The sequence below is a fragment of the Perognathus longimembris genome, unplaced genomic scaffold (genome assembly GCF_023159225.1).
Source record: "Perognathus longimembris pacificus isolate PPM17 unplaced genomic scaffold, ASM2315922v1 HiC_scaffold_5536, whole genome shotgun sequence".
NCBI classification, from domain to species: Eukaryota; Metazoa; Chordata; class Mammalia; order Rodentia; family Heteromyidae; genus Perognathus; species Perognathus longimembris.
In genome coordinates this window covers 359,376-371,173 of record NW_025960974.1, presented here as the reverse complement: position 1 = coordinate 371,173, position 11,798 = coordinate 359,376, and the positions used below count along the sequence as shown (strand labels likewise).

The 11,798-nt window shown below is 59.8% G+C and overlaps 1 gene segment (V, D, J or C); it reads left to right on the top strand.

Moving 5' to 3' along the window:
- Positions 1-932: 932 nt before the first annotated feature.
- LOC125345355 lies at positions 933-11,162 on the top strand. The segment is given in 7 exon segments: positions 933-1,113; positions 5,892-6,191; positions 6,342-6,659; positions 7,455-7,775; positions 7,861-8,187; positions 10,865-10,998; positions 11,079-11,162. Coding segments are annotated over 7 exon segments (1,665 nt in total).
- Positions 11,163-11,798: the final 636 nt, after the last annotated feature.

Here is an 11,798-nt window from a genome sequence, read left to right as displayed (position 1 = left end):
AGAGGACGACCCACTGCCACCCAACACAGAGTCCTGCCTGCTGCAACTCAACCAGCCCAGTAGACCCTAGGATGTCAGAGAACAACCAGCAACAAGCAGGCTTGGTGTGGAAGCCCCTCCACCCTTCTGCTCACCCCTAGGGAGAGCAAGTTACAAGATGCTGAGTAAGTCAGGTGGCCGTGCCCACTGCAGGCTCGCAGTGCCTGAACTGGAGGGCTGGAGGCTCCCACCTGGGCAGGTCCCTGGGAGAAACGGGCTCTCCGAGCCATTTCTCCTTGAAAGAAACGGCACTTGCCCCAACCTCCCAGAACTGAGGGCAAGATAGGCGAACGTGGCTATTTTCTCCGGGAGCGACTGGTCAAGTCCAGCCCCAATTTCCCCAGCCTTCATCCCCATGCGCTGGCTCATCGCTAGCTTCATCTCGGGCTCCTGGCACAACAGACTATGCCGGGTCAGTGCCCATGCTTCCTGGTACTCTTGTGGTCCGAAGTCCTCTGGAGTCCTCCAAATGTATCGCGAACGCACCTTTGAGGATGCCAGCTCTGGCAGATACCATATCCGTCCGCTGCCCCACGGGGATTGGTCATGTCCAGGAGACGGGTCTTGACATCCCTCTCCAAAGCCTGCATGTCCTGCCTTAGCCGCACACTGACAAGTCAGATTAGTGCTGGGTTGCCTTCCCATGCATGCACATGGCCTAAGAGTGACACACAGGGAGACAGGCCTAAGGACACATCATACCACGGAGGAGACCGCACTCAGCCCAGGTCCTCACAAGATGGAAGAGGCCTGAACTCAGCCCACATTCTCCCTTCCCATATGACAATGGAGCACTGGCTATGGCTACAGTTGGTGTTGAGTGCCCAGAGAAACTACTGAGCCTGAATCCAGCCTTATGCACTTCTCCTGCAGCACACAGCCCCAGAATGGACATGGCACAGCACTCCCTGGGTCCAATGGTGGCAGTGGCCTTGCAGAGTCACTGGCCACCTGTGTCCACTCCGTGCCTGCTGGTCACTGTCTCTGCTCCCTTGGCAGAGCAGCATGTGGAGGCCCCAGCTGGGGGACTGTCATCTAGAAATGAGTACCAGGTCAAGGTCACTGCCTCAGGAGGTCAGCTGTAAACCTGACGCAGGAACGAGGCCAGCAGCTATGAGAGACCTTTCATGTTCACATCTATGGATGGTCTTCTCCCTCATTTCTCAAGTCTGAAAGGTGCCTCATCTCCCTGAAGTTCTCCTGAAGTAGCAGAGATGGCACTGCCTAGGGCCTGCTCCCTGTCCTGACGAATGGAAGCGAAGCTCTTCCCCACAAGACAGCAGCCAGGGTGGCCACCCCGTGCATGGCATTGAGATGAGAGCTAACCAAGTGACTCCTGAGTCTGACTGCAGAGGAGAGGGCCTCCCCTGGAACGTGCCAGAGTGTCCCCTGCAGAAGGGCCTCACCCCAACATCACATCGTTGACTTCCCAAGAACACACAGAAAAGGGGACTTCCTGGGCTGCTGGGGCCTGGGGGTTCCCATCCCACTTTTAGCTGAGGGCACTGAGGCAGAGCTCCCCCCACCCTAAGCACTATCACCTGGGCATAAAAATAACAATGGTTACTAGCAGTTTACATTCTCTAGGCACCTCTCCAGGAACCTGGCAGATGGGTACAGGTGATGGCCATGCCCACCACAGGCATCTACAGAGGACCACGGGAGGGAATCCTGCCCAACAGACTGGCCTACATGCCAGGGTGGGCAGGCTACCGGGGCAAGTGATGGGGGAGGGGACACCTGAGCTGCCCTCTCAGCAGGACCAAGCTTCTTGGTCACTGCATGCCATTCAGCTGCCCCTTCCTTGTGCAGGGGCAGACAGAGACCAGAAATGGACGAAAGCCCACCTAGAGAAGGCAGAGGCTGTGAGTCTCAACCAGGGAGGCTAAACCAGATGGAGAGCTACAGAGGTCGGGGGCACCCAGGGACCCAGGCTAGGCACCAGTCATGAATCTTGTCCTGCACTCAGGACAAAGATGTCAACCAGACAGCAAACAGCAGCAGGCAAAGCAGTGCTAACCTGCACAGTAGGCTGACTACCTTTGCATCTGAGTTAAACTGAGACAGACTGAGCTGAGCTGGGCTGACTGGGCTGAACTAGATGGATGGACTGAACTAAGGTGAGGCGGGCTGCACTGGGATGGACTGGACTGAGCTAGAGTAAGCTAAAATGGACTCAGCTGGGCTGGACTGGGCTGAGCTGGGCTGAGCTGGATTGAGCTGGGCTAGACTGGGCTAAGCTACCCTGAGTAGGCTAGCAGGGCTAAGGTGAACTGCACTGAGCTAGTCTGGGCTGGACTGAGATGGGCTGAGTTGGGCTGGGCTGCTAAGCTAGGCTGAGCTGAACTGACCTGAGTTGGGCTGGACGGGGCTGAGATGGGCTGAACTAGCAGAGCTGGGCTGATCTAGGCTGAGCTGGGATGAGCTGGCCTGAACTAAGCTGAGCTAAGGCGAACTGCACTGAGCTAGTCTGGGCTGGGCTGAGATGGGCTAGGATGATCTAGACTGGAGTGAGTGAGGCTGAATTGGGCTGAGCGGGGTTGAGCAAGGCTGCACTGCGATGGGCTGAATGATCTGAGTTGGGCTGGGCTGAGCTAAATTGGGCTAGCAGGGCTAAGATGAGATGAACTGAGCTAGTCTGGACTGGGCTGGGCTGAGCTAGGATCGACTGAGTTGGACTGAGCTACATTGGGCTGGGCCAAACTGGGCTGAGTTGGGTTGGACCGAGTTGAGCTAAATTGGGCTGGGAAGCACTGGGCTGGACTGGAATAAGATACAGTGAAGCTGGGCTGGGCTGAGCTGAGCTAGGCTGAACTGGGCTGGGCTGGGCTGACTTCAGCTGGCCGGGCTAAAATGAGCTGAAGTAGGCTGAGTTACTAACTTTGATTAGGCTGAGCTGAGCTGAGCTGAGGTGGGCTAAGCTAGGCTGAGCCAGACTGAGATGGGTTGGGCTGGGCTGATCTGTGCTGGATGGACTGAATTGGGCTGGGCTGGGCTGAAGGGGAGAGCTGGGCTGGGCAGAGCTAACCTGGGCTGAGCTGTGCTGAACTAAACTGAGCTGGACTGACTTGGATTAGGCTGAGCGGGGCTGAGCCAGGCTAGGATGGACTAAGGTAGATTAAGCTAGGCTGAGATGGACTGAACTAGGCTGAGCTCACTGCACTTAGCTGGTAAGAGCTGAGCTGGGCTGAGCTGGGCTGAGCTGGGTTGAAATGGATAGACTGGTCTAAGGTAAACTGGGCTGGGAAAGGATCAGCTGGGCTGAGATGGCCTGGGCAGACCCGAACTGGATGGACTGTGTTGGGCTCAGCTGGGCTAAGCAGCTAGACTGGGCTGGGCTGGACTGTGTTGAACTGAACTACTGGGCTGACCTGTGACAGGGTGAACTGGGCTACAATGAGCTGAGCTGGACTGGGCTGAGACGAGCTGGGCTAAGTTGAGCTAATGTGGGCTCGGACAATCTGATTTAGTTTAGCTGAGATGGGCTAAGCTGGTTAAAACTGAATTTAGCTGAGATAACCTTGGAAGAGCTAGGCTGAGCTGGACAGAACTGGGTTGAGATGAGCTGTTAGCTGAATTTAACTGGGCTGAGCTAGGGTGAATTGAGTTTATCTGAGCCAAGCTAAACTACCCTGGGCTAAGACGGGTTTTGTTGGCCTGATTTGCCTTTGTCAAATCAAAAGAGGTAGATTCCTCTAAATTGTTTGATCTGTGATGGTTTTGCCCATAGGTTGTCTATATAATTTGTCTAGTGTGCCCGGCTGAATGGGGAGGCAGAGCAGGACAGAGTGGGGCTGAGCTCTGTGTGCCCAGCTGGGTGTGAAGGCAGAGCAGGACAGAGTGGGGCTGAGCTCTGTGTGCCCAGCTGGATACAGAGCAGGACAGCGTGGGGCTGAGCTCTGTGTGCCCAGCTGGATACAGAGCAGGACAGAGTGGGGCTGAGCTCTGTGTGCACAGCTGGATACAGAGCAGGACAGAGTGGGGCTGAGCTCTGTGTGCCCGGCTGAATGGGGAGGCAAAGCAGGACAGAGTGGGGCTGAGCTCTGTGTGCCCAGCTGGGTGTGAAGGCAGAGCAGGACAGAGTGGGGCTGAGCTCTGTGTGCCCGGCTGGATGGGTAGGCAGAGCAGGACAGCGTGGGGCTGAGCTCTGTGTGCCCAGCTGGATACAGAGCAGGACAGCGTGGGGTTGAGCTCTGTGTGCACAGCTGGATACAGAGCAGGACAGCGTGGGGCTGAGCTCTGTGTGCCCAGCTGGATACAGAGCAGGACAGAGTGGGGCTGAGCTCTGTGTGCACAGCTGGATACAGAGCAGGACAGAGTGGGGCTGAGCTCTGTGTGCCCAGCTGGATACAGAGCAGGACAGAGTGGGGCTGAGCTCTGTGTGCACAGCTGGATACAGAGCAGGACAGCGTGGGGCTGAGCTCTGTGTGCCCAGCTTGAATGTGAAGGCAAAGCAGGACAGCGTGGGGCTGAGCTCTGTGTGCCCAGCTGGATACAGAGCAGGACAGCATGGGGCTGAGCTCTGTGTGCCCAGCTGGATACAGAGCAGGACAGCATGGGGCTGAGCTCTGTGTGCCCAGCTGAATGTGAAGGCAGAGCAGGACAGCGTGGGGCTGAGCTCTGTGTGCCCAGCTGAATGGGAAGGCAGAGCAGGACAGCGTGGGGCTGAGCTCTGTGTGCCCAGCTGGATACAGAGCAGGACAGCATGGGGCTGAGCTCTGTGTGCCCAGCTGAATGGGGAGGCAGAGCAGGACAGCGTGGGGCTGAGCTCTGTGTGCCCAGCTGGGTGTGAAGGCAGAGCAGGACAGAGTGGGGCTGAGCTCTGTGTGCCCAGCTGGATACAGAGCAGGACAGCGTGGGGCTGAGCTCTGTGTGCCCAGCTGGATGGGGAGGCAGAGCAGGACAGCGTGGGGCTGAGCTCTGTGTGATCAGTTGGACAGGGAGGCAGAGCAGAACAGAGTGAAGCTGAGCCTGGTGCTTTCTTGAGACCTAGAGCAGACTTAGAGAGAAAGCCAGTCTCAGCTCCAAGGCCAGGGAAAGGGTGCAGGGGCATGCACACCAGAGTCACCGGGGCAGGAGAACTGTGGTGGCCTCTGCGGTGGTCGCTGGTGTCTATGCCCATGCTGCCAGAGCCAGCTCTCCCCAGACCCTCCCTCAGGTCAGCAAGGAGGCAAAGTATCGTGGCGGCCTGGCTGGCCAGGCAAGGACTGAGGTGAAGGGAAAAACAAGACAGAGCTCTCAGATGTCTGCGGGAACTGAGCCCAGAATCTTGGAGGGCATAGACCCAGGGTGGAGGTCAGGCAAACTTTGCCCACAGGACCCCCCAACAATGAATGGAGTGCAGCACTATCAGTCCTGGGAAGCTCTGGGTTCCCAGTCCCTTAGGATCTAGGGGCGGTGTCAAAGGAACAATATGCCAATTCCTGGGATCTTGGCGTCCCCAAGTCCTGTGGGGCCTCTGTGCCCCTCTCTGCTCCTGTGTAACCCTCCCTCTGTGCCGTCTGTGCCCCTCTATGCCTCTTATGCCCTGGGTTCCAATCTATGGGAACACCCTGGTGCCTGTGCTCCACCAAAACCCACACGCCAGCCCTCAGGGCTGAGGCCAGGTGTCTCCTAGGAGCCCCTGTGCCCAAGTTGGCCTCAAGGTATTGAGTGACAACAGCCCTGAGGAAGTGGTACCGAAATATTAAATTGCACCTGGGGTCTGGAACCTGGAAGAAGAAATAGACTCACCACATTGAACAAGAGCCAATGTGCGCCTGATCACTGGGTTCCAGGTGGGAGCAGGGTCTCCAGAGCCCCACCCCCATCACACCCACCGCAGGAGGCATTGTCTGAGTCCAGTCTGACCTGAATCTGCTCCACAGCCCCTGTGAAGAAGCCCCTGGTCTTTCCCTTGAGGCCCTGCTGCAGAGGCTCCGCCTCCAGGACCCTGGGCTGCCTGGCCACAGGCTACTTCCCCACACCAGCAACAGTGACCTGGGATGAAGCCTCCCAGAACGTGAGTGTCCGGAACTTCCCTGCCACCCTCGGCTATGGCCTCCATGTCACCACCAGCCAAATGACCGTCCTGGGCAAGCTGACCACTAAGAGCTTCACCTGCCGTGTGGTGCATGAGGCATCCGCAACCGACACAAATAAGGCCGTTCCAGGTGAGCAGGGCCAAGCTGGCTGCAGCAGCAGCCAGACAGACGGTGTCAGAGCCAGAGGACTTCCAGGGCACGCTAGGGGCAGGGGGCACCCTGAGTGCTGGGTCCCGGGCTAGGGCCTGGGGCACTCACCGCTTGCCGTCTCTCCCCTAGCCTGCCTCCCTTCCAACTTCACACAGCCCACCGTGGAGCTCCTCCATTCTTCCTGCGGCCCCAGTGGGTTCTACCCTGCCATCCGCCTTTATTGCCTCATTTCTGGCTACATCCCAGGTGACCTCCAGGTCACCTGGCTAAAGAATGATCAGGAGATCACAGCGACACCTACTGCCCCACCCAAGCTGGAAGGCAAGCTGGCCTCCACCCACAGTGAACTCAACCTCACTCAGGAAGAATGGCTGTCGGAGAGTACTTTCACCTGCCGGGTCACCTATGAAGGCCTAACCTTTGAGGCCCATGCCCAGAGGTGCACAGGTGCGGCCTCCAACCATCCTGCGGCCTCCGCCCACCCCGCAGCCCCGCCCACCCCGCAGCCCCGCCCACCCCGCAGCCCCGCCCACCCCGCAGCCCCCGCCCACCCCGCAGCCCCGCCCACCCCGCAGCCAGCCCACCCGCAGCCTCCGCCCACCCCGCCAGCCCCCGCCCACCCCGCCAGCCCCGCCCACCCCGCAGCCTCTGCCCACCCCGCCAGCCCCCGCCCACCACGCAGCCCCGCCCACCACGCAGCCCCCGCCCACCCCGCAGCCCCGCCCACCCCTCCAGCCTCCGCCCACCCCGCAGCCCCGCCCACCCCGCCAGCCCCCGCCCACCCCGCAGCCCCGCCCACCCCGCCAGCCCCTGCCCACCCCGCAGCCCCCGCCCACCCCGCCAGCCCCCGCCCACCCCGCAGCCCCGCCCACCCCGCCAGCCCCCGCCCACCCCGCCAGCCCCCGCCCACCCCGCCAGCCCCCGCCCACCCCGCAGCCCCGCCCACCCCGCCAGCCTCAGCCCACCCCGCAGCCCCTGCCCACCCCGAAGCCCCGCCCACCCCGCCAGCCTCCGCCCACCCCGCCAGCCCCCGCCCACCCCGCCAGCCCCCGCCCACCCCGCAGCCCCGCCCACCCCGCCAGCCTCAGCCCACCCCGCAGCCCCTGCCCACCCCGAAGCCCCGCCCACCCCGCCAGCCTCCGCCCACCCCGCCAGCCCCTGCCCACCCTGCCCACCCTGGCTCCCAGACTCCGAAGGGTCTAAGTGAGGGCTGGATCTCATGGCTCCTTCCCCGCACCTCAGATCAAGAGCCAAGAGGTGTGAGTGCCTACCTGATCCCGCCCAGCCCTCTGGACCTGTACGTCCACAAAGCACCCACACTCACCTGTCTGGTGGTGGATCTGGAGAGCGAGGAGGGCGTCCATGTGGTCTGGTCCCGGGAGAGCGGGAAACCAGCAAATGGAGGTTCCTGGAACAGCATCAGGCACCGCAACGCCACCACCAGCATCATTGCCACCCTGCCTGTGGACACCCAGGACTGGCTTGGTGGCGAGGCCTATCGGTGCATAGTGAACCAGGCCCTCCTACCCAAGGCCATCGTGCGGTCCATCACCAAGACCCCAGGTGAGCACAGGCCGGGGATGGGTGTGGGCCCTCCCTTGCTGTCAGAGAGAAGACAGAGGCCAGGCTGACCCAAGTCCCTCCACAGGGCAACGTGAGGCCCCTGAGGTCTACGTATTCCCACCCCCCGAGGAGGAGAGCAACGAAAAGTTCACCCTCACCTGCCTAATCCAGAACTTCTTCCCCGTGGACATCTCGGTGCAGTGGCTGCAAAATGAGAAGCCGATTCTGAACGGCAAACAGAGAACCACATCGCCCCTCCAGACAAGCTACTCCAGCAACACCTTCTTCCTCTTCAGCCGCCTGGAGGTCACCAGGGCAGACTGGATACAGAATAATCAATTCACCTGCCGTGTGGTCCATGAGGCACTGGACAAACCTCGGACCCTTGACAAAACAGTGTCCAAGAACCCTGGTAAATGATGTCTCCTTGTCTCTTCCTTCCTCCCAGGGCCCCATCCAGCTGGGAGAGTGAGGAAGCCTCCTAATAAATGCTCGGTGTCTGCTTTAGCCTGGATGATGTCATTGGTGATGGCGGGCTGGAAGAAGAGGAGTCTTGACACAGAGCAAGGGCCTCCCGAGAGATGGGCTACAAGGAGATGGGGCATGGGTGAGGCACTTCTCGTCCATCTGCCTGCGTGCCGGGGGCATTTGTCAAATAGCACATTTCCAGCGCTCAGCACAGACACCCCGGGCCCTCCTTGCCCCTCGTCCTCAGGAAAGGACCCAAGTGACCCAGACACAGGAGCCCCAGCCTCCCTCCCTCTGGGCAGACAAACCCCTGGACACTGGGGCCCTTCCAAGTCAGAGACCCACACAGGTGCAGAAGATATTCCAAGACAGCACTTTTGCCTTCCCCGCTCTGCTTGGGAGCCAAGGGGGCCAAACCCACCCATCGCACACCCGCCCACATGGTTACAACACCTGTGCCTGCCTGGGTGGGCACCCAAGGTTCCTGGCCCACTGCAGAGCCTCACACCACCACAAGTCCTCATGGGGCCCAGGATGAGCAGCCACGTTCACACAGCCACCTCTGCACGGCCACACACAGTGGTGCACACCCGGCCACACAGCCCCTGCTCCACACACCGTGGTGCACACCCAGCCCTGCACTCCACACACCGTGGTGCACACAGCCAGAGCAGGACAACTCCACCCATGCCCCCAACCACCAGCTACATACTGTCACTTGCACCCCACTTAGTGACATGTCTTAAACACGCTCATGCACGGCCTGCCCTGGGCCACCACTGCCCATTAGCCCAAGCCCCTCCTGATCCCTGAGCACTTCCTTCAACACACCTGGGCCACTGAGTCCAAGACAGAAACAGGGGCCTTGCACCCCTGCTGGTACCCAGCGTCCCCCACACAGCCACCTCTGTGCTTCCTGCCTCCCAGCACCCCTCTGTCCTGTAAGGAAAGACAGAGACAGGCACATGAACACACACACAGAGAAAGAAGGCACATAAGCATGTGCAGACATGTGGAGATATATGAACACACGAATGAGCACACACACATACTCCAGGAACATACGGACATGCACCTGAACCCAGGACGCTCCCCATTCAGCCACAGCCCAGAGAGGGAGGCATGTCCAGCCCAGCCCCTGGAGGGTGAGGGTGTCAGGGCCAAGCTGCACTCACCTCACCCAGCCCCACCTATGGGCAGGACAGACGCACACACCTCCAGCCAGAGGCGTGCCTCACACATGCACAACTGTTCACACAGACCCAACATACGTGCCAGATGAGTGCCTAGTGCCTAGGAGCACGGCCTGCGTCCCAAGGGCCCCAGAGGCTTGGGGATGGGCCCCACGGCTATAATAGCCACTGCAGCCTGGCACACACTCACACTCGAGGCCGGCCCAGACACACACACACACACACACACACACACACATAGGAGGTTGTCCCAGACCCATGTCACATATACACACAGACTCAAGGCCACCCCAGACACACACACACACACACACACACACACACACACGAGGCCTCTCCAGACACATACACTCAAGTCTGCCCCCCCACACACACACACAGGCACCCCCAGACATACACATACACACACACTAGAGGCCTACACACACACACACACACGAAGTTGCCCCAGACCCACGTACCTTCCTCACTCTAGCCCAGACCCAGATGAAGAGATAGAGAGAAGGATATCCATTTCATGCATTTTTTTCTTTTTTTTTTTTTTTTTTTTTTTTTTTTTTGGCCAGTCCTGGGCCTTGAACTCAGGGCCTGAGCACTGTCCCTGGCTTCTTCCCGCTCAAGGCTAGCACTCTGCCACTTGAGCCACAGCGCCGCTTCTGGCCGTTTTCTGTATATGTGGTGCTGGGGAATCGAACCTAGGGCCTCGTGTATCCGAGGCAGGCACTCTTGCCACTAGGCTATATCCCCAGCCCTTTTTTTTTTTAATTTGTAAAGGTGATGTACAGAGGCGTTACAGTTACACAAGTAAGGAAATGAGTCCAATTCCTGTCCAGCACTGTCACCCTCCCTGGTCTCCTCCTGTCTCCCCACACACACTCCCCTTGACATCTGCTTTTGTGTGGGAATGAGAGACCAGCATCATGGGCCCAGGGCGTTGGGAGCCGGGGCATGCAGGGTGGGGGCAGGACTGAGCACAGAGACCATCAGCCGGGCCAGCCGTCTGCAGACACCTTGCTAAGATTCCTGCGGGAAGAACCTACACGGGTCTCAGGAGACGGTGGAAGCCCAGAGCCCTTCTTGAGGTCCTGGGGTATCCTCTGGGATGGGGCCCGTGAGGACCCAGCACCACCAGCACAGAAATCATGCGAAGTGGTAGAGAAATAAGCCAGGACACACTGGGGGTTGGGGTGGTGGAGAGGAAGTAAAAGGTCAAGGTCAGGAAAGGTCAGAGGACCAAGACTTCCACACACACACACCCAGGTCCCGCCGATTTGGAGATAGGTTGGATCTCCAAGGCCATCCCCAAGGCAGGGCAGGGCATCCGGACAGGGAGTCTGCCACCCCAGGCCTCACTGAGACCAGCAAGGGCTCCATCCCTCCCCAAGGCCATCCCCAAGGCCGGGAGGGCTGACCATCTGGTCCCTCCAGAGCTGGATCTCCAGGAGCTGTGCACCGAGGAGGCTGAGGCTGAGGAGCTAGAGGAGCTGTGGACCAGCACCTGCATTTTCATCACCCTGTTCCTTCTCAGCGTGAGCTATGGCGCCACCATCTCCCTCTTTAAGGTGGGACTGCTGCCTTGGGCAGGGCCGGAGAGGGGCACTGCCAAGCTGTAGAACTGCTCTCACAAGCCTGCTCCCTCCAGGTGAAGTGGGTCTACTCTTCCCAGCTGCTGGAGGCACCCCAGGCTCCTCACGACTACGCCAACGTCCTCTGGCCTCGGGCCTGAACCGGACGCCGGCCCCCACACAGGCCTGGACCCTGCCAGTCTGCGCTTCTGGGTGAGGCTCCCACTTCACCCTGGATGGTGGAAAGGAACAATCAGATCACCCCCTCGTGGGGGCCAGAGTCAGGGGTTCCAACAACCAGCAAACCAGAGTCCAGAAGGTTCCAGCTCAGCCTCAAGGTTCAAGGAACCAGTAGAGACCACTGGCCACAGTCTTGCCCTACTTTGAGATAAGCCCCTAAGTAGCCTCTGTCCCCTTGGCAGACGGTCCAGGGCTGCAGGAGGCACCAGGCACCCTGGCCTGCCCCTAGGCCTTTAGGCATAAGGGCCTTTCTGTCTTTAGCCAAATAAACACAAGGACACATAAAGGCCCAGAGATGATGGTCTGCCCACAACCCTGAGTTCAGAGCTAAAGCCAAGACACACTCGGAGCCCCATACAAACCCAGGGCTTCACTTCCCAGAGTCCAGCCCACCCTGTTCCTGCCTGCCCCTGGGCCTGCCCAGCCTTTCCCATCTACTCCGTGTTCCCAGTCCCTGTCCCCATAAATGCGGAGGCAGACAAGCCTCCTCCTCCAGAGGGGTCAGACTATGGGAGTCCTGGGGGCTTTCAGCTCTTGGCCAGGCAGAGGGACCCCGC